Genomic DNA, 22175 nt, shown 5'->3' with positions numbered 1-22175 from the left:
GATGAATATTATGCATATGGAGAAGTAGGGACTTCCATGAGCTGATGCAGGGTGAAGTAAGGACAGTCAAGAAAATAATATACATGACTACAGCAATGTGAATGGAAATATGAACAATAACCACAAAATACGACTCCAGATTAAAAAAGGGAGGACACCTCATCCCGTCCCATTGAGGAGGTGGGAGGTATACGGGGGCAGTATCTATCTGGGGCCTTTTTTTTTGCCGTATTAATTGGTTTTGTTGATATTTACCTTTTGTTTCTTTAAAAATATTTTTCGTTATAGGAGAGGGCTTTCTAGAAGGGGGAGGGATACGTGAAGAAACTGAAGCAATGTAAGGACAAAAGAGATCAATAAAATACAATTTCAAAAAGAAGAAGGAAGTAATAGACCACATTTCCCTGAAACTCACCCAGACATCTCATTTACAGTCATCGCTCAAACAGGCTATGACTTCACACCGTGTGATAAAGATGGGGCTAAGCTGGACTGACTTGCTGTCCATCAACGGTCTTTTGATAACTTCTTTGTGTTTCCCCTTCTAAATGTCTTGCAGTGTGTGTGTGTGTGCGTGTGTGTGTGTGTATGAGAGAGAGAGAGAGAGAGAGAGAGAGAGAGAGAGAGAGAGAGAGAGAGAGAGAGAGAGAGAGAGAGAGGTAAACAGGGGAGTTTGTTTACTTTAAGGCCAAATTGAGAAACTTCCCATAAGTTGACCAAGTTAGGTGGTAAAGGAAGTGTTTTTATTGCTCTCGTGCTGGCTATTTCAAAGGGTTTTTATCTCAGAGACAGAAATGAGATGCTCATTCCATTTCCTTGTCTTTCAACTATATAAGGCTGCTTCACTTGAATGCTGATATTCTCCTTTCAGAGAGCTTTTCAATTCCCTTACACACCCACATAGTTTTGTTTTCTAGGGCTTCCCTCAGTCCACATCTTTTGGACGATGGAAAATTCAGCGTTTGAAATGCATGAAAATGTCATCCCGTCTACCTCATCTATGGGGAAGGTGAACATCTCTTCTGGACTGGTAAGCTTCTTGTTATGGTTTTAATTACCTTTTCCTTCCAATATGGACTTAACGAATGTTAGAACTGCTAAGGACTTTAGAGATCACATCTAATTTAACCTCCTCATTTAACTAATGAGAAAATGGGAGTTTAAAAAGGCAAAATCTCTTGATAAAGCTCAGATTTTCTGATTCTAGCGTAGACTAGGGTTGAAATTAGATGATATATAACATGATTGGGTCCAAAATGATGTTGATGTTTCATTTTTTTCATTCATGTTCTGACTCTTCATGACCCTATTCGGGGTTTTCTTGGCAAAGATACTGGAATAGTTTGCCATTTTCTTTCCCCCCTCATTTTACAGATGAGGAAACTGAGGCAAACAGGGTTAAGTGACTTGCCCAGGGTCACACAGTTTGTAAGTGTCTGAAGCCAGATTTGAACTCAAGGGGATGAGTCTTCCTGATTCCAGGTCTGGCACTCTATCCACTGAGTCACCTAACTTCAGGTTCAAAATACCCAGGGCCAAATTATCAACATACAGAATGGGATGCTTACAGATCTATGAGATATATAAGTTTTGTGTATCCAACAGAATGTAAAGAAGTAATAATGCAGTTTTGAGTTATTATTACATATTCAGAAAAAAAAGTTTCTTTTCCCTCCTTTACCTGAAAAGAACCACATTTTTAAAAAAATTTAGGGCTGTGAATGAATTAGAATAAATTTATTTTAAGATGACTTTTTTTGCCCCTGATCCTAGCTGTCAGGCCAAGAAAACTATGGAACAGTGGATCATAAAAACATTATATTGAACCTTTGGGCACCAGCAGTGTTGTGTAGTGAATAGAAGTCTGGACTTGGAGACCAAAATGACCTGGGTTAAAATTCATCCTCCAATATTTTCTAGCCGTGAGACCATGGAAAAGTCATTTAACTTCTCATGCTCAGCTTCTTCATCTGTAAAGTGGGGATAACACCAGTGCTAGAAGGTTTATTATGAGAGTTAAATAATTAATATATACAAAGCCTTTACAAACCTTCAGTTGGCATCTCTTAGCTATCATTACCCTCACTAGACCTCGGTTTCTTCATACGTAAAATGAAAGTTAAACTAGTTGATTTCTTGTTTTTTATTCATTTATTTCGTTTTAGTTTTCAACATTGACTTGCATAAATTTTAAGTTTTCTCTCCCTCCCTCCCCAAGATGGTATGCAGGCTGATGCGGCTACACACATGCTTTCCTATTAAACACATTTTCACATTAGTCATGTTGCACAGAAGAGTTATAAAAAATGGGAGAAACCATGAGAAAGAAAAAACAAAACAGAACAAAAAAGAAAATAGCCCGCCTGGCTCTGCATTCCCACTCCATAGTTCTGTTTCTGGATATGGATTGCAACTAGATGACTTCTAAAGCCTGCATCAGCTCTAAATGTTTATAATGGTAGTTTTGCATATACAAATCTTTTCTTTACCCCTTCCCCATTTATTTGTATTTGTTCTAGATTCCCCCTCCCTCCACACCCAAAATAAGTTTCTTTAGGGTAGGGCCTGTTTCATTTTGTCTTTGTATCCTCAGTACCAAATACTGTGTATTTTATAAAGAAGCCTCTTTAAAAATGTTTGTTGAAATGAATGGAATTGAATTGAGGCATCCCCTCCCCTATCCCCCTCTCCCATCCTACTTTGGGCCATTCTTGGCCCTCATTCTCTGTCTTCTTGATTCTCTAATCTGGTTCTTCCAGGGACCTAGGTTAATGATTATCAATGCCTTGAGAGTTTTCTTTCCCATCCCACCCCCATAACTGCTTGTTGATGTGTTTTAGTAACTATTACTTACATAGTTTTAAAATTTATGAAGACTTGACATAGATTTTCTCCTTTACGCCTCTCAAAAACCTCATAAGAAGAAATTATACCAAATTGTACTAAAGAAATTAAAATCCCCATCTCATTGATGAGTAAACTGAGACTAAAGGCAATTAAATGACTCAGGGAAGGTGATAAAAGCTAGTAACTGTCAGCAGTGAGCTTTGACCAGGAATGTTCTTGGAAGGGACAATAGTTTAACCCAGCAGACTAATGCGATGCAAATGATGGGAGCTTCAGGCAAGGCAGTGGAGGAGCTAGATGTCCACAGTCTGGGCTTTGGCATCCTACAAAGAATGCCACACAGACATCTGCTTGGTCTATCTATGAATAGGGCCAACCCTATCTCTACCCTATTGTTCTAGGGGGCAGTGAAAATGGTATGTCAAAGGGACAATTTTTTTTTAAAGGAAGAAATATTAGTTTCTGGGGTAGAGGATGGGAGGTAGGAAGTGGTGGCAATATTATTTGAATCTTTAAAAATTTGTCTTTGAATAGATTATTAGGTATAAATCTACATAACTGACTTTTTATGCACCTAAATGTAAATTTGCTGAGCTACAGAGGAGACCATTTGGACTTGATTATATTAACATATATTATAATAATGTCTAAAATATGTTAGAGTGGCAGGTGGGAAAATTGGAAAGACCATTAGATTAGGAATCCAAAACCTTGGCTCTTCCATTAACTGTGTGACCTTGAGCAAGTCATTTATATCTCTCTCCTTGAATTTTCTTATCAGCAACATTAGGGATTTTGAACTATTTTTCAGATTTCTTACAAGTAAAAAAATAATGGTTTCATAATTTCTTGTAGGAAAAGAAGAAACAATGGTCTTTAACAAGAATCTTCCTGGTTTGTCTCCTGGCCTGTGTTATTACCACGTTTATAGGTGTGCTGGTACTCTCCTTGGTTTATGTTTCCACCTTCCGGTCTCATGCAGACATTTACTTCCAGCCTGAAGTCCACCTTCCCAAAACACCAGAGACTCCCACTGACCCAAAGGGTGAAAATCCTGTTGACTTTAAATTCCAATTTCTTAATCGTTTGCATAAATCTAAGGTAAGCAACATTCTGTGTAAAACAAACACTCAAATTACTTGGGTTCTTATGAAACATTTCAATAAATGAGTCTCTGGATGCAAACAGATAATAGCTGGGGCCCTACCTAAACAGAAGGGCCAGATGGATCAACATATGGCCTAGATTAGGTGGCACAGTAGTAGAATGATAGGCCTGGAATTAGGAAGACCTGAGATCAAATGCAGCCTTAAGATACTAGCTGTGTGAGCCTGGGCAAATCTCAGTCAGTCATAGCCTTTCCGTTCCTTAGGTTCTTCATCTAAAAATGGGGGTAATGATAGCACCTTCCTCACAGGGTTGTTATGAGGATAAAATGAGACATTTGTAAAATGTTGTGTAAACCTTAAAGGGTATGTCGTTGTTTGTTATATGATCTCCTCCAGGTTGCAAATGGACTGGCCAGAGGGGCCAGCCATGTTCTACTTTGTTGTCAACCAGGAAAGTAACAGGGGTTGGGGTGTCTGGGACCGTGGCTTGAGGGGACATCAAAGCTGAATCCAAAAAACTCCCAAACCAGCCATGCCTCATTTCCTTAGCAATCAGCATAGGCAGTTAAACGTAAGGGATGAATCGAATGGCCAGGCTGGCTTCTAGGTATGCTGGGAGAAGCTAACAAAACTTAGCCGCACAGTGACAAGCCTGCAGGATAGAGTGGAAGCTCATAGGGCTAGACTTCCATTCTGGAGTTTGATAAGACCATTTGTTCTGGAAAAGGCGCTGGAAAAGGGCTGGTGAGCTCCAACAACACCTGCTAAGACTCAGTCTCCCTCTTTCTGAGAACACAATTGAATTTGAGAAACATTCCACCTCGGTCCCTGGTGGTTTTTCCTACCTATCCCCCCTCGCCCCCCCAAAATTAACAATCTTTCAACTGCCTGCTCTCCCATCTGCTCTCTCCAATCATACAGCCTGGTTCAGATGCCTGGTTCAACTCTTGTTACCTCTATCCTGGGCTATTGAAATTATTGTAAAACCTTTTAACTGGCTTTGCTGCCTTCAGCCTCTCCCTTCTCCAATCCATCCTTCCCATAGCTGTCAAAAAAAGCTTCAAATACCTAAGTCTAACCATTGCTCTAACCATTGCTCCCTATTACCTACAGGAGAAAGCTGGCTGCAGTCTACTGCACCTGTCTTATTACACACTACTCCCCTTTATTTACTCTTATGTTTCAACCAAACTGGCCTCCTAATTATTCTTTATTCACTTCCTGCACCTCCCAGCCTCTGTGCAATCTTACAAGCCATACCCCCTTTTTGGAATGAACTCTCCTTTATCTTTGCTTATCCTTCTCTAGATTTAAGGTAAAGACCAGGTGCTGCCCTTTCTATGAACCATAACAGATCCACCCTAACTTCCTGCTCCAGGTTCTTATCACATATTGATTCTCTCCACTGCTCTCATTATAGTCTATCTTAACTCACGCTTTTTTTTTGAATATGAGAGCATAAAAGCTATTTTGAAGCTTAACCTCAAAAAACTCGAGATCTTCAAGTGGTCCTATCTCTTCTGGGCAATTAGAGAAGAAATGAAAGCAGTGTTAGATTTAATATTCTTGGGCTCAAAGATCACTGTGGATGGCAACAAAAAACACTCCTTGAAGGGAAAGCTGAGGCAAATCTGGACAGCGTCCTAAAAAGGAGAGATAGCATCTTGCCAGCAAAAGTCTATATAATCAAAGCTGTGTTTTGTTTTGCTTTGTTTGTTTCCTGAGGCAGCTTGGTGGCTGACCTTGGAGTCAGGAAGACCTAAGTTCAAATCTAGCTTGAGATATTAGTTGTGTGACTCTGGGGAAGTCACTTAACCTCTGTTTGCCTTAATCTACTGGGGAAAGGAATGACAAATCACTCCAATATCTTTCCTAAGAAAATCCCATATGTGCGTATGACTCAAAAAGCAATGTATGACTGTGAGAGTTGGACTATAAGGAAAACTGACTGCCACAAAGGGCTTTCAAATTGTGGTGCTGGAGAAAACTTTGGAGAGTTCCTTGGACAGCAAGAAGATCAAATCAGTCAATACTTAACTCAGACTATTCAGTGGAAGGTTAACCACTGACACTGAAGCTTAAATGCTTTGACCACATAATGAGAAGACAAGATTCATTGGAAAAGACCCTGATGTCAGGAAAAACTGAAGGCAAAAGGAGAAAGTGACAGCGGAGGATGAGAGGGACAGAGAGTGTCATGGAAGTAACAAACATGAGCTTGGACAGATTTTAGGAGAGAATGGAGGACAGAAGGGCCTGGTATACTATGAGGTCTTGAAGAGTCAGACACGACTGAATGACAACTTATCCTTGAATTAGATGAGAAGTTTCTTGAGGGCAAAAGCTGTATTGGTTTTTTCCACTGGTATCTTTGCAATGTCAGAAGAGCTGAGGGAAGGTCCTGGGCACTTTGGGTGGCTCTCCTGGGGTGGATTTATGAGAGACATGGAAGAAAATTGCACAAGATTGACAAGCATGGTAGGTTAGGAAGCTGCATCATGGGAAAAAGCACTCTTATCAGTGAGACCCGAGTGTCAGACTATCTTTAGTGCCTAGCACAGTGCCTTGACTAGAATAAGCATTTAGGAATTTTTTTTTAAAAATTGACTTGATCTCTCATCTTTCACTCCACCTTCCAAACAAACAGGTCCACAGTGGCTCTAACCCTCAAGTATGACATTTTCCCTATTGACAGTTCCCTTTGTCCATGGTTTTCTAGGTATTTGAGTTCCCAGGTGGTGCTATCCAATGGGCACGATACCGGAATAATCTCAAGGACTACCTCAGTGTTGAAGAAGAGGCCTTTGGCACCAGCCTGAATAGGCAGCAGTCACACATGACTTTTGGAACCTTGAGGATCAAAAGCAAAGGCCTCCGTGCCCCACACTGGCACTTCAATGCCAATGAACATGGCTACCTTGCACAGGTAGGTCTGGGTTGCTCTCCTTCTGAAGGCAAGCATTTATATTGTGTATCTGTATTCATCATTGAAAAACCTGTAGCCTGAGAAAGCAGGACAGCCCCTCTGATTTGGGCCATGTATTTTAAGAGCTTTAACATTAGCCCCATGGCTTAAATTATTTCTGGCATCAACTGTAACTTTTGTCCAAAGTGCTAAATCATATACCACATACTTTATAAGAACGATTCATAACTTAAAGGCGATTCAATGAGATAATACTTGTAAAGAGCTTAAGAGTGTCTGACACATAGCAGACTCAATGCTCCTTCCCTTCCGCTCTTTAATAGACCCCATTTAGTAGGTAGTGCAAGTCATTTTACCTCCGTTTAAAAGATGAAGATATTAAGGAGCCTAGAAGCTAATTGACTTGGCCATGACGGAGGCAGAAGTCAAACCCAAGCTCTATCACAAAGTCTTAACACTTTATCTAAGGGACATGGTGGCTAGAGCACTACAAGTAAAGTCATGAGGATCTTCCTTCAAATCTAGCTGTAGCACTACAGGTAAATCACTTAACCTCTGTTTCCTCATCTTCACAGTAGGGACAACAGTAATACCCATCTCTCCTAGTTGTTTGGAGGCTAAAACAAGATCATATTCGTAAAGAAATCTGCAAGCCTTAAATTGCTATATAAGTCTCATTATGATCCTCTGTTTATTCCATGCTGTCTCTTTATATAGGGTTCAACACTGCCGGCAATAGCAGTGAATGCCCATTCCGATGTACAGCCAAGAAACTGTCATTTCTCTCTAGGAAAAGTAGTAACTGAAAGAATCAGTTTTCCAAGGTGAAATTAGGAGCCCCTGGGATCAAGGCTGTGGTTTTGCAAACTGATCATCTTTTGTGAATCAGGGCCAGAGAATTTTCTTTTAGTCCAGATAAAATATAGGGAGGCACTCATAGAAAAGAACAGATTTGATTAGGCCTGTATGATTTGGTTAAGGGATATGCAACCAACCTCTATGTGATGTGAAAAATTAATGATTATAACCACGTTTAGTGTCAGTTTCTAATTATTTACCTTAAATCAGAATCTTAAGACCGAAAGATGCTTTAGAGAGCATCTCCTCTAACACCTTCATTCTACAAATAAAGAAATGGAGACACAGGACATTTGGGTTTGGAGATAAAGAGAACTCTGAGACCTTCTAGTCAACTCCATGAAACTGAGATCCAGGGAGGTTAAAAAGACTTTTGGAAAGTCCAGGGTCCAAAGTCGAAAGGATTTGAACCCAGGTCCTGACTCCAAAGCCAAGGCTTTATTTAAAATCTTCTTAGAAGAGCTGGGACCAGAATCTAGATCTCCTGAATCCTAGTTCAGTATTTCTTATAATAATTTTGTTGTTGTTTAATCATTTTCATTGCTGTCTGACTCTTCATGACTCCATTTGGCATCTAGTATCTTGGCAAAGTAGAGTGATTTGCCATTTCCTCCTCCAGCTCATTTTACAGATGAAGAAACTGAGACAAACAAGGTTAAGGGGCTTGTCCAGAGTCACACAGCTAGTAAGTGTCTGAGGCTAGATTTGAACTCAGGAAGATAAGTCTTCCTCACTCCAAGCCCAGCACTCTATCCACGGTGCCACCTAGTTGTCCCTTTTACAATAATAGGTGACAAATAAAGATATATATCATTTTAAAGTTTACAAAAGGATTTTTAACAACTCTGTGAGGTAGGTCGTGTTTCATTATTTTCATTTTACAGATGAGGAAACTGAGTCTTAGAGATGTTAAATGATTTCCATAATGTCACCTAGTTAATAAGTATCAAAGCCAGGATTTAACCTTGGACCAGTGCTCTTTCTATAATATCAGACTGCCTTTTCTGCATACACATGCTACGATATACATAATTCTTGAAAACAAATCAAAAGCATTTAAAGTTTCTCACGACCTGGGCCCATCTTAACTTGCCAGCCTTGTTGCATAGGACTCCTCTGTCTGCATGCTTTCCCCTAGTGAAATTATCCTGCTTGTTTTTCCTTGGAAATATGACTTCATCTACAATTTCTGTGCCTTTTGTGTACGTACATGTACGCTGACATATCTACACATACATGAATAGCTATACAGTGCTTATATGCATCACACACACACGCATGCATGTATACTGCCAGTAAAACTTGTGAAGCCCCAGGTAAGAGGGAAAGTGATAAAACAGAGCAAAGGCAATGAAACCTCAGGATCCTGCTCCAATGGGGGTGGAAATTAATCACAGGATAATGAAAGGAAAGCTTCAGCCAAAGTTCAAGTGAGATCTGATAGGGATCTCAGACTCATTGACCAGACAGCGTCGTGGTAGTTCTGGGGTTGCCTTCCTTCAGTTCAAGAAGACCCCTAGGGGATGTCTGTCAATGCTTGTGTTCCCTTGGCCACCAAAATTTGGCACACCTTGTCTGTTTGAGGGCAGGGGAGTTAGCCAGTGATGAGATGAGTGATGCATCTGCACGCTATTCAGTTCACCAAACATTTATTAGGTACAAAGCAACTGGAAAACACTAAATGGCCAAGCACTTTAGGGCTCGCAAAGCACTTCGTTGTAGTTCAGGCATGTCCCCGTGGACCATAACATACCAATATTATCCATGGGGTTTTCTTGGCAAAGTTACTGGAGCAGTTTGCCCCTAAGTACAAGGCAGAAAGGGGTTAAGTAACTTACCCAGGGGAACACAGCTAGTGAGTGTCTGAGGCCAGAACTCAGGTCTTCCTGACTCCGGGCCCAATGCTGTATCTCCTCAGCCATCTCACTGCCTCCTAGAGCCAGCACTTTGTACACACACACACATATACACACACACACACACTCACACATACATACACACTACACATGTAATACATACGTATGAGTACATATCGGTATGTATGTGTATGTGTATATATACATATGTCTATGTTGCACTTGAACTTTTGCCAAAAACCTGCCTTTAATTATACTGTGGTTGAGTTTCACCTTCATAGGAGCAGGATCTACTGAAAATTTCATTGTCTTCCCTCTGCATTATCAGGCTCCTTTCTGTCTGGCACTTCATGGGTTTTATTAAATATAAGAGAACAGACACAAATTCCTTCCTGGTGAGCTTTTGAGCTGCTTATGAAATTAAATTTTTCAATGAACTCAGGACTGCAATCTTGGACTTGTCTATGTTTCAACTTCCTCATCTATAAATGGTCCTACTATTACTACTCCTACTACAACTATTGCTACTAGTACTAGTGTTAGAACTACTACTACTCTGCCTGTCATTGAGGTGTTGTGAGAACCCAAAGAAAGAATGGCAATATATACAAACACAGTGCAAAAATAGAGAGTGCCATACAAGCCCAAGTTGTTATTATTATATAATTTGCCATTTGGAAAGCATCATTACCAACCTGTGCACACACAAATGGTGTGTTTCCCTTTGTGCTGTAGGGGACTGCCTGGATTGGTGTAGTGGACGATGGAGGCAGTGTGGTCACCACATACAATGTCACTGCTGGTCAGGTGATCTTCTTTCCTAAAAATATTCTGCACTGGATAAAGAATGTGGGAACTGAGGACTGCCTTTTCCTGCTTTTCTTTACCACTCATGATGAGCTTCAGACTCTGGATGTCGATGATGTGTTTTTCTCTACTCCAGAGGACATTGCATCCAGGTCCCTCAAGGTTTGTACAATGGCTTGAAGTGTACGCCACCATGAAGCTTTGGATCAACTTAGATGGACCATGAAAGCCAGTCCAGGTCTTCAGGGTGGGGCCTAGAAGAAATCTGGCCCTGGATGAGTCTAAAGACATTTAATTCAATAATTAATTCTCAAGTTTACTATACTAGTTATCCAACCTAGAATTGTAGGACCTCAGAGTAGAAGGGGCCTTGAAGGATTTCCAGCACAACTCCTACTTGAAAAAAAATGCTTTTTTACAGCCTCCCTCCCAAGTGATCCTCCAGCATCCTCTCAAGGCAGGCCATTCCACTTTGGGATAGTATTTCCTGAGGCCCTCCTGTACGTCTTGCCTGATGCTAGAAAAAAGAAATGGAACTGCTTTTGTTCCCTTTCTTGGGGATTTCCTTGGAAGACTTTGTTGGGGAGTAATGTGAAATTCACTTAAGTTAAACATTAAGCACTTAATGTATTTGATACACATGTTTGTATGCTCTTCGTCTGAGACAAGGATCCCTACTCTTTTCCTGGTGAAAAGTGACTTTTGACATCCCCTAAGTCTTAAGATGACTTGTGGCAAACTACTGAGAGAACAAATACTGTTCCAAGAAATAGGTAGAATTTGGAGAGTGTGCCAGTAAGGGCTCTGAGCAGAGGTAGCCAGCAGGGAGATGAAGGAGGTCAAGTTTCAAGATTGATATTTCTGAGCACCAGTGACCAGATGAAATGAGGAAGAGGTAGAGGAACTAAGAGAAACATGGGCAAGAAAAGGGCCCCTTACAACTGATGCTCCCAGTATTTCTTTCAGCTGGAAAGGCTGGCATAAAACCAGGATAGGCCTTTTAATGCTTGTGAGATACTTCCCAAACTTTTAATTGTATTTTGACTTTAGATGGGGCTATTGTGTCTTTGATGTCTTAAAGAGGTACAATTAAAAAAAGAAAACAACTAATGGGGTTGCTGTTTGTACATTTTAGCCTCAAGGTGGAGTTAATTTCATTAGAACGTTCCAGAAACAAGAAGAAGATCAGGCTGTCAATCTCCCTCCCAATTTGGCTGAGCTGGTTATGAATGCCAGCTATGTACAGTCTCCAGACAGCCTGGTGTGGCGATACTTTTATGATCTTAAAGGTAAAGGATGAAGCAACATGATATTTTTCTTGAGGTCCAAACCCAATGAATATAGCATGCAGTGATATTGTTTATATATTCAATAAATGTGGAACCGAATGAGGATTTTATGAAACTCATATTACTGAAGAGATTCACAGTGTGAAGATCTGGGGGGATTTTCTCTTTGCACTTTTAGAAAGATATGAAGTTACCTCATATCTTTTTTTTGGTGCAAGCAAAATGGGATGTCAGTGACTCACAGTTGTATACAATTGTAATTTTAGCTTTATGGCTCCCTGCATCCCAAGGAAAGCATGTTGATTCAGGGGACCAGTAGAATCATGTGACATCCCTCAAATCATTCCCTCCAGTGGTCATCTGATCTGCCTAAAACAAAGCTGACATCTTACTGAGTCCTGTGGTTGCTCCCATTTTTTATAGGCTGGAAGTCTTTTGGTTTGTCTTGTGATTTTCAAACTTCCTCTTATTTCAGGTTCACAAGAATTTCGATTTCCAGGAGGAATAATTCAATGGGCTCGGTATCGAAAAAATGGAAATGGACTAACTGACAATGAGAAAATTTTCAGTGAATCCTTGAATCAGGTAATTTGAGGAATATTATTGTATAGACACTGGAATTTATAACAGAGTAAGATCCAAATTTCTCTTTTAAAAATAAATATTTTCAAGTCAGGAGGAGTTTGTCAAACAACAGATTAATTAGGGCATTGTGGACAGGGAATTTAGGGCTCACCTTGTATTTGGGATTCTGAATGATCTAACTTGGGTAGCTACATTGATCAGAAAGAGCCAACACTCCTCTAATATCCCCTTCCCTCTGACTTTGAAGAGATTATTATGTTGTAATAGAGTGCATTAACTAAACATCTATATTTCTTTCTGCTTTCAGCATGAAAATTCCCTTACTCTGGGAACTCTCAGAATTTACACCAATGGCTTAAGACAGCCTCATTTTCATTTTAACGCTAATGAAATGGGATATGTCATCAGTGGATGTGGAAAGGTGATTTCTTAAAACTGTTGTGCAAACCGATTTCTTATTTTTCTTCTCTAATGCAAAAAAAGGGGAAAAGAAACTGTAGATAATCTGCTCCAGTAGAAAAAACTTTGACTTTGATGTTGGAGGTCCTAGGTTAATGCTCTAGCTACTTACCACCTGTGTTAGCTCAGGCAATAGCTTGGGGGGGACCTCCGCTTCCTTGTGGAAAGTGGACAGTGCCACCACTGTAGCACAGGCCCTCATCATTCCTGGACTGTTGATGGTGGGTCTGCCCACCTCAGTGCTCTGCTTGGCATTTGAAGCTCTTCATAACTTAGCCCCCTCCTACCTCTCCAGTCTTCGTATACCTTACTGTCCAGCACACATTCTTTGATCCAGTGACACTGGTCTCCTAGCTGTTCCATGAACAAGGCACTCCATTTCTGGGCTCCAGGCCTTCTCTCTGCCCATCCCTCGTACATGGAATTCTCCCCCTCCTTGGTTCTAACTGTTGACCTCCCTGACTTCCTTTCAGTCCGAACTAAAATCTTACCTTTTACCAGAAGCCTTACCCAATCCCTGCATTCCAGTGCTTTCCCTTTTTTGATTTTGTTCTATTTATCCTATATATAGCTTGCTTTGTATATATTTACTTGCATGATGTCTCCCCCATTAGATTGTAAGATCCTTGAGGGCAGAGACCACTTTTTGTCTCTTTTTGACCCAGTGCTTAATAAAATGCTTGGCACATAGTAGGTGTTTGATAAATGTTTATTGAATTGGATAAAATAAAATGGAGGAATTGCATCAGATAATCTCTAAAGTCCCTTCCAGTTGTAAAATCTATGATGCTATGAATACCAGACTGAAATTCATGCATGATCTCCTCTGTAACAGTGAGCCTCCAATGGGCTACAGTCACGAAAATTAGGAAGGACTGGTAGTCTTTTAAAAGGAGTGTATGTATCAAGCAAGTGTATGTCCACATGGTGGTCTTTGACACTGTCAGTGGATGTTAATGTACTAACACTCCCAGTATGATCTAGAGATAGGTCCCAGAAAGTGGTGAGGAAGGGAGCTGACTGGTAGCAAAGGTGCTGCATAATATCCCTACAAATTTAGCCTGGGTTCCTACTTCTGAACTAAAATGTACTGCTCTTAGGCTGATGCTGTTCTGGAAAGCTAAACTTACACACCCTTCAAAATAGGGCCCTATCAACCCCAGCAAGACTTTGTAAAAACTGATTAGGTAATGACTGCTGTGCCCTTTGAACTCTGAATAATTGTATGAGAAAGGCAGAACAGCCAGTTTCCTCTTGAGAAAGTTCCCTTATAACTATATGCTTTTATTTGGTTCTTCTTAACTACTATTCCTTTATAAAAGTCTATAAGAAATTTTGGGGAGAAGAGGAGAAGACCTGTGATTTCATTGGCAGAGTAACCTCCAGTGAAAAGATTCCCTCTACAGATGCAGATGATCAGTCAGTCAGTCAATATTTAATAAGAGCCTACTATGTGCTAGGCATCAGGCTAAGTGCTAGACATACTAAGAAAAGTGGAAAGTAGTGTTAGCTTTTAAGTAATTCACAGTTTGACACCTCTTTTTTTGACTTATGGTCATTAAGAGTTGCCTATGGCACTAAGATGCCCAAGACACAGAGTTAGTGTGTATCAAAGATGGGACTTGAATCTGGTTCTTCTATTTACTGCCTCTCAGTTATGATAGCATGTTGTTGTAGTTGGTCAATCATGTCCAACTTTATATGATCCCATTTGGAGTTCTCTTACCAAAGATACTGGAGTGGTTTGTTGATTCTTTCTTCAGCTCATTTTATAGACAAGGAAACTGAGGCAAACAGGGTTAAGTGACTTGCCCAGGGTCACCCAGCTAGTATGTCTGAGGCCGAATTTGAACTCAGGTCCTCTTGACTCCAGGCCCATCACTCTCTCCATGGTACCACTTAGCTGCCCTATAATAATTCTTGGTGGTGATATTTGTGTTTTTCCACTAAACCTTTATACTTTATTTTACGTAGGTGGGAATTATTAGTACTCAAGGAACTACTGATTTTAACATTGGTATTGGAGATGTAGTATTTTTCCCTATTGGAACTCAGCATTACATCAAGAGCACATGTGATGAGGATCTACTTTTCATTCTCGCCTTCACCACTGGAAACCAGGTGAGAATTACATTTCCAGTGTAACAAACAGTTAAAAGGATCCTCAAGATGGATGTATCTGTGAATGGAAGAAAGAATATGGAACACGTTAGATCAATTTTTCAAATCTAATCTGCCATCTACATAAGTACTTTAAACAAGCCTAACTCACAAAGATATATACCCATACACATACGTATATAACATTGCGTGTATGTGTGTGTGTGTGTGTGTGTGTGTGTGTGTGTGTGTGTGATGGGAGAGAATTATTTATTTTACAAGTATATTATTTTGCAAAAATGTTTACCATAGAAAGTAAACAGTATAAAATTCTGAACCCAGCCCAACAGAATGTCACTAATAAGGGATAAAGGCAAAGAATTGAATTTCAGTTTTTTAAAAATTAAAAAATGTAGGGCTGAGGAAAGACCTGGCTTGGCAGCAGTGTGATATGGTGTCTGGCTTTCCAGGCAGGATGAACTGTGTTCAAATCCTGTCTCTGACACAGACTGGCTGCCTGATCCAAGACAAATCACTTAGCCTCTCAAGGCCCCATACAACTCTCTTAAGGCTAAATTATAGAACGGCTATTAATCTGTATTGGTGTGAGCAAGTTCCTCACCAGGAGTATGACTACACTGATGAAATCACAGGTCTGGATACACACACACGTACTCTCATGCACATATATAACAAACATAGAGATCTTAGCTGACCAAAACCTTAATAACAAGTAGCAGTTTCCTATGGTGGCTCCTTAAAAAAAAACAAATAATGATTAGAGTATGTTAATAGAAATACAGTGTCTAGATAACACTATCTCAGAAGTATCTGTCATGTTGTACCCTACAATGGTCAGGTCACATCTGGAGCAGAGTGATGTTCAGCTATGGGTGCTGCGTTTTTAGGAGACACTGACAAACTGGAGAGTGTGCAGGCAAAAACAACCAAGACTTGAAGGGATTCAATTCAACACAGCAGTTTATTACATGCCTTTTATGTTCAGGGAGCTGTGACGTGCTGAAAAGCATCTCATACAAGTAATAGTTCAAAACCTTATAAGATATTAAGCTTGGAAATACCAAGATTTAGGGAAATCAGGATCACTCTTTTCAAATATTTTAGAGTCTTTCAAATGAGAAAAAGAAGTAATGTAGGACTCCTTAAGGTAGAATTAGGACTAGTGCATAGAAGTTCTAGGGAGGCAGATTTTGGCTTAATATGAAAAGGAACTTTCTAGCAACTAGGCTCTTTAATAAGAGAATTGGCTGCCATGCTGGGTAGTGAGCTCATTGTCACTGAAGGAATGAAACAAAGGTTAAACCACCCTCTATCAGGGAGGCTATAGAAGGGACTCCTACAATTAAGCTACACAGCCTCTAAGATCCCTTCCAACTGTAAGCTTCTAGGCTGGGGGAAAGGGAAATCTTCACTGAGGCCATAGGTTTCCCACCCTGGTCCTAGTACATTTAAAGAAAGAGGTGCTTTACATATCTCTTTGCAGAAAGAGGTCAGCTGTGTAAAGCCAGGTATGTCCACATTGTCCAGTTTGCTATATGCATGCTCTAACATATTTTAAAGTCCATCTTAGAAATTAGAGTTGGGATAGTCCTAATGTGGTGTCCTTTGATTTGCATTGGCAGCTACAAACCCTCGACATGGATGACTACATTCATGCAACAGCTGATCACATCCTGGCCCAGCTTTTCTTCAAGAAGCAGAGTGAGTTTAAGAAGATCCCCAAAGTCACTGAGGATCAAGCCATCAATTTGCCTTAGATTGACCTATGACTTGGCATCTACTTTTCCTTCTCTGCTCTTTTTTCCTAAGCAACATTGAGTTTCAGTTAATGTTTCAAGTACTAAGCCATCTTATCTTTTTAGATAACAATGCAGCTAGCTCAGTGAAAGTAGATTTGAATTTCAATGTAAAAACCAAGGTAAAAGGAAGTAAACTGTTTGACTACTGTCTCTAACAAGTACAAAGAAAGATGTCAGTGGATCAGTGGACTTAATTAGTAAAGATTAAGATATGTGTGGGAGGAGACTGGTCATTTAAAGAGAAATATTTTGATACAGACTTATGTTGTTTATGTATACAACTGTGTATTTTTCATATTACCTTTATCACATCAGAATTTAAGAACTCATTTTCCTACATCCATACTTCATAAAACAGTCAATAAGCATTTATTAAGTGCGCTCTACGTTTCAGGTGCTGTGCTAGATGCTGGCATCAGTACAATTGAATGCTATGCATTTATTCTTTCTAAATATTCTGTAATTTCCTCTAAAGAGGCATTAGTGGATACAGGGTGAGTCCCAGAGTCAAGAAGATATGGATTCTCTGGGTAATTCACAATCTCTAGTGCCTTAGCTGGTTCTCTAAGACTAGAAGTAATAGAAGAGTTGCCCAGATTGACAGAAGGAGTTGCTACACTTGATGTATGCTGTACTGATGAAAGGAGAGGTCTGGGTTGTCCTGATGTTACCCTCACCCCACACTATAAGAAAGAGAGTGTATATGTGTATGGAAATCGTCAGTATATTATAGTGAACCATTGCCATCTGGCTCCGTAAAACCTTGTTTGGAGGTTGTATGTATATAGTGGTGAAGACTGCTTTGGGCTGAATGCTCGTGACACGTACAGTCACATAGCCTCTTACAAGCTTTTAGCAGTAGCATATCTGGCCAATAGTAAATTTAATATGTGCTTTTACGTATAGCTATATTATTATACTCAGGAGTGAAATCTGTTGTTTTAATTAAATTGTATAGTAAAGATAAAGGTTTGGTCCTTTTTTTTCTGGGTTTACTTGAAATATAAGATATTACTACCTAAAGGAAAATGTTACTGCTTTACAATTTTTACTTTTTTAAAAATTATAATTGACTTACAAGTTGAGTTACCTATAAAACTTATGTAAGCACAAATTAATTTTCTGAATGTTTAAAAATAAAATAAACTGACACAGACCAGTAAGTGGAAATATTTTTTTGTGTGTATTGTGTGTATGTGTGGAAATAAGAACCACAATCATTTTACAATATCCTGAAGGACTAATCTCCCATCCACCTAGCAACCCAAGAGTAGAAAATCCCCAAATATTATAGAAAGAAAAATAAAATTTAAAAAAACATGCAGAACAAGGTAAAGTCAATGGTTTCATCCACTGATAAAATAACTACTTGTCCTTAGATAAGAGACCCTGAAATTTTGTCTAAAATAACTTCTTTCAGAGTTTTAAAAGTATTTAGTCACTTCCCACTGTCTTTTGCCTTTGGACAGGAAATTCTTTTAAAAATAATAAATCCTGCCAGTTGCATTCCAGATACTCCACTTTTCTCCCTTGGCTAAACCTCCTATCTCTCTTCCCCTGAAATAAAATGTTTTACTAAGTTGCCGCAGAATGCTGTTCTGGAAAGCAATTTGGAAGTATGCCCAGAAAGTTACCAAGCTGAGCATACCCTTCACAAAACTATACCACTACTAGATCTGTATCCCAGACATCAAAGAAAATATTTATAGCAGCTCTTTTCATGGTAGCCAAAAGTTGGAAAATAAGGAGATAGCTTCATTTGGGGGAAGGGATCAACAAATTGCGCTATATGAATGTAGTAGAATACTGTGTAATGAGAAATTATGAAATGAACAATTTCAGAGGAAACTTGGAAGACTTCTATGAACTGATACAGAGTGAAGTGAGAAGAACAGTCTATAAAATGATAACCACATGAAAGAGAAAAAACAACTTTGAAAGATGTTAGGACTCTGATCAAACAACACAGTGATAAACAAGGAGTCTGCGAGAATGGAGTTGAAACATGACTCATCTCCTGACAGAGAGATGATGAATTTAAAATGCAGAAAGAGACAAGCAGTTTAAAAGATGGCTAATGTGGGAATTAATTTTATTTTTTGCCAAACTAGTCAGCTATGTATTGAGGACTTTATTTTGTTTTTTAATTGGCTCAGGAGGGGAGGTAGAGAGGAATCCATTAGTGAAATATACTTGTTAATTTTTTAAAAACACAAATAAAAAAATTTTTTTATACTAAAAAGGGAAAGAAAAGATGAGCACTTAATAAAAAGAAGGAAAACACAAAATTGACTTGGACACATCTTGACTAATGAAGTAGGTCAGAGATTGAATTTGGGGAGAAGAAATTTTGAAGAAGAACCACCTGTAAGATCAGATACCTATCCATATTCTGCCTCTCAGCTGACAAAAGACAAAGATCAAGAATCACTAAGGAAAATATTGACAGGATCATGGAGGGTCAAGAAGGATTAGGGAGTAGACCTTGAAGAGGAAGAGTAAAGAGGGAAAAGGGAAAGGCAGCTGAAAAACAAAGCAAGGGAAGTGAAGGAAGGTATGTGGAACAATTAAAGGTTAAAACTAATGGATGGAGTGGGTTGGTGGGTATAAGGTTAAAGAGAAGGGGGGTATGGCTAAAGAATTGCTATTGAGACTAAGAAAAGCAAATTGAAGTGTTTACCTTATAAGCTATGATAATTGGCTATAAAAGTTTTAACCAAGTGTTTGGGGTAGGGTTGTAAACACACACAAGTAATTCTAAAAATCAAGATTGAAAGTCTCGACCAAGATCAAGGGAAGAAGAAATTGTTCAGTGATACTCATCAAGTTTGTGATGTTTGTATTTCCACCATAGCTCAATGACTGTTATTTGTGTTCTAAGTGTCAGTCAATTTTCCTCCTGGAGGAGAAAGTGAAGGGACTTGAGATTGCCTCTCCACATCCCAGGCTGTTAGGGAGAATGATGTGTCCCTTAAAGAATCAAAAGTAAAGCTTTAAAGGGAAAAAAAAAAAAAAGATGGAGCAGGGGAAATTTGACACTTGTAAAGATGTTGGAGAGTGGAAAAGTGTTATACCAAAGAAGAAAGGGAAGGAAATGGACAGCTGGAGCTTAAAATAGGATTTGAGACTCTTCCTAAAGATGATGAACCTGGATGCTCTGAGAAGGAAAAAGACACTTTTCCTCCAAAGAAGGATATAGTAGAGATACCCAAGTTGTCAGGTAAGAGATCATCTATTGAAGCCTGGAGGAAGAAGAGAAGATTTTTATGCTCAAGGAGCTGTTTGTCAACCTGTAACAACAAAAGGAGAGGTGGTGGCTCCCTGGAGGATGTACCTAAGACTTAACAGAAAAGCTCCCAAGAACTGTCAAAACAGATGATAGCTATCCACTGCTGATGATTTACGTGGCCACATTTGTTGCTGTGTTTGTCCTTCGTTGCCGAAGATCATGCCATTGGAGAAATGATGAAATGACTTGCACTTGACTTTGTTTTGAGTGAGGGAGGACTGTGCAGATCACCAGCCTCACTTCTCCTCCAGAGCTGTCTGAATGCAGTGACCAGATATTCATCAGGATGACTGGAGATGACCCAGGATGCACTGGGGGACCTTGGCCTCTTTAGGCCAAGGTCTATTCAGTTACTCACTCAGGATGAGGTAATGCCCATTCATTGAAGAGGCCTTTTAAGAATAGCCAGGGGATGGCCCCTTTAATGAGGCAGATAAAAATAAAGCTATCAGGCTGGGAGGGAAACAGCAACAGTTACTATAGATAATCACTTTGACATAGAACATATCTGAAAGAAGTCAAAAAGTATTGTGAAAGATCGTGAAGTCATGGGCAAGAAATTGGAGGCCATCAAGGCAGAGATTGTGGTTTCATCATTGATGTTCGGGGAAAGCAAAGGATAAAGAAGAGAAAAATTAATTTAGAAAGTGAACAGCTGACTAAAAAGGTGGGAAAAATGGAAGGAAGACTTCTAGACTATGATTAAGTAAAGGGATCATTGCTTACTGTCCAGAGATGGAGTATGCCTACCAAAGGCTAGTAGGAATGCTGTTGTCAGATTATAAGGGCTCTAGACTGAAGGGGAAGGATAAGGATGCTTAAATGCACCCTGGGCTTTATACTATGGAGAAGTTATTAAAAAGGGAAGAAAATAGTAGTTGAGATACTCAGAAGTTGATAAGACATAAAATCCAAGAAAGGAAATAGTGGTAACTTCACTGCCTGAAATGTCAACATATAAATGCCCAAAGTCTATACAACGTACAAGAGCTAGAGGTCCATTATAACACAAGAAAGCCAATCAAACCTTCAAGCTATCACTGAGGCTTGGTGGAATGAAACCCTTGACTGAGACCGAGGCTCTGGATGAGTATACTTGGCAGGGACAGTATAAGTAAAAGGGGATAGTGTAGGGCAGCATTGTGCATTAGGAAGGTATGCTCATGTGGAGAAATCCAGGAACCAGAGTCAAGAAGCATGATGAGAAGTATTTAGGTAAAGGTGGATGGAGGGGAAGCAGAAATAATTTTGTTAATGAAGTACACTATAAATAAAGAGCTTGTGAAACAGATCACAAGCCTGATACAGAAGCGTGATATAGTAATGAAGGGGGACTTCAGTAATTCAGATGTCTGCTGGCTCTCTGTCTTTCATATGCAGAGTAGCTAATAACTTCTTGGTGTTGTTCAATTATTTCAGTCATGTCCAACTTTTCATAACCCAATTTGGGGTTTTCTTGGCAAAGATACTGGAATGGTTTGCCATTTCCTTCTCTAGCTCATTTTACAAGTGAGGAAACTGAGGCAAACAGTTAAGTGACTTGCCAAGGGTCACACTGAGTATCTGGGACTGGATTTGAACTTGTGTTTTCCTGATTCGATGCCCCATACTCTTTCTACTGTGTTACCTAGCTGCTCTCTAAAATAATATCTAGACTTGCTTTATTTATAATTTAACCATCCCAAAAATTGGAGCAACCAATAAGAAATTCTATTATAGAATAAAATACAATAGGAGAAGTCAGCAAACACAAATAGAGAAATAATGAGATTTTTCTGATGAGATCCATTATGGATACATGGGGAATTTACTAACCAAATTAAGATTTTAAAAGGAATGTACATAAGATGGAACAAGGTCTGCTAACAAAAGTTGAGTATAAACATGGCACAGTCCTGAAAATAGTGTCAGAAGTGCTAAAACTCAGAATAAGGTGAAGCTGCATAGGGAAGCTAAGAAAAAAAACTTTTTTTTTTTAAAGCTCATGAAAGGGTTAGACTGGGCTGGATGGTATGATGATAACTGACCACAAAGAGGAGGCAGTTGTTCGATACTTTTTTGTTTCTTTTTCTCTGCCAAGGGGATTGACTTTTGAAAGGAGATGACAGAACCAAAGTGACTAACAGGGACTTGATACCCAAAGTAAGAAGGCATCTAGCTGTCCTTAATGAATTCAAATGATCTGATATAGATGAATAACATCTTCATGTACTGAAAGAAGTGGTAGATG

General features: G+C 39.4%; 1 protein-coding gene across 1 annotated transcript; it reads left to right on the top strand.

Annotated features, from left to right (window-relative positions):
• The first annotated feature begins 460 nt into the window (after positions 1-460).
• LOC140501902 (oxalate decarboxylase OxdD-like) lies at positions 461-17814 on the top strand. Its single transcript, XM_072606005.1, has 9 exons — positions 461-1030; positions 3703-3948; positions 6676-6882; positions 10332-10565; positions 11539-11692; positions 12168-12277; positions 12585-12698; positions 14711-14857; positions 16480-17814. The coding sequence occupies exons 1-9, from the start codon at positions 947-949 to the stop codon at positions 16612-16614; spliced, it is 1431 nt and encodes a 476-aa protein (XP_072462106.1). The 5' UTR covers positions 461-946; the 3' UTR covers positions 16615-17814.
• Positions 17815-22175: the final 4361 nt, after the last annotated feature.

Source organism: Notamacropus eugenii, chromosome 4 (genome assembly GCF_028372415.1).
Source record: "Notamacropus eugenii isolate mMacEug1 chromosome 4, mMacEug1.pri_v2, whole genome shotgun sequence".
Classification (NCBI taxonomy): domain Eukaryota; kingdom Metazoa; phylum Chordata; class Mammalia; order Diprotodontia; family Macropodidae; genus Notamacropus; species Notamacropus eugenii.
This window is presented reverse-complemented; position numbering and strand designations above follow the sequence as displayed.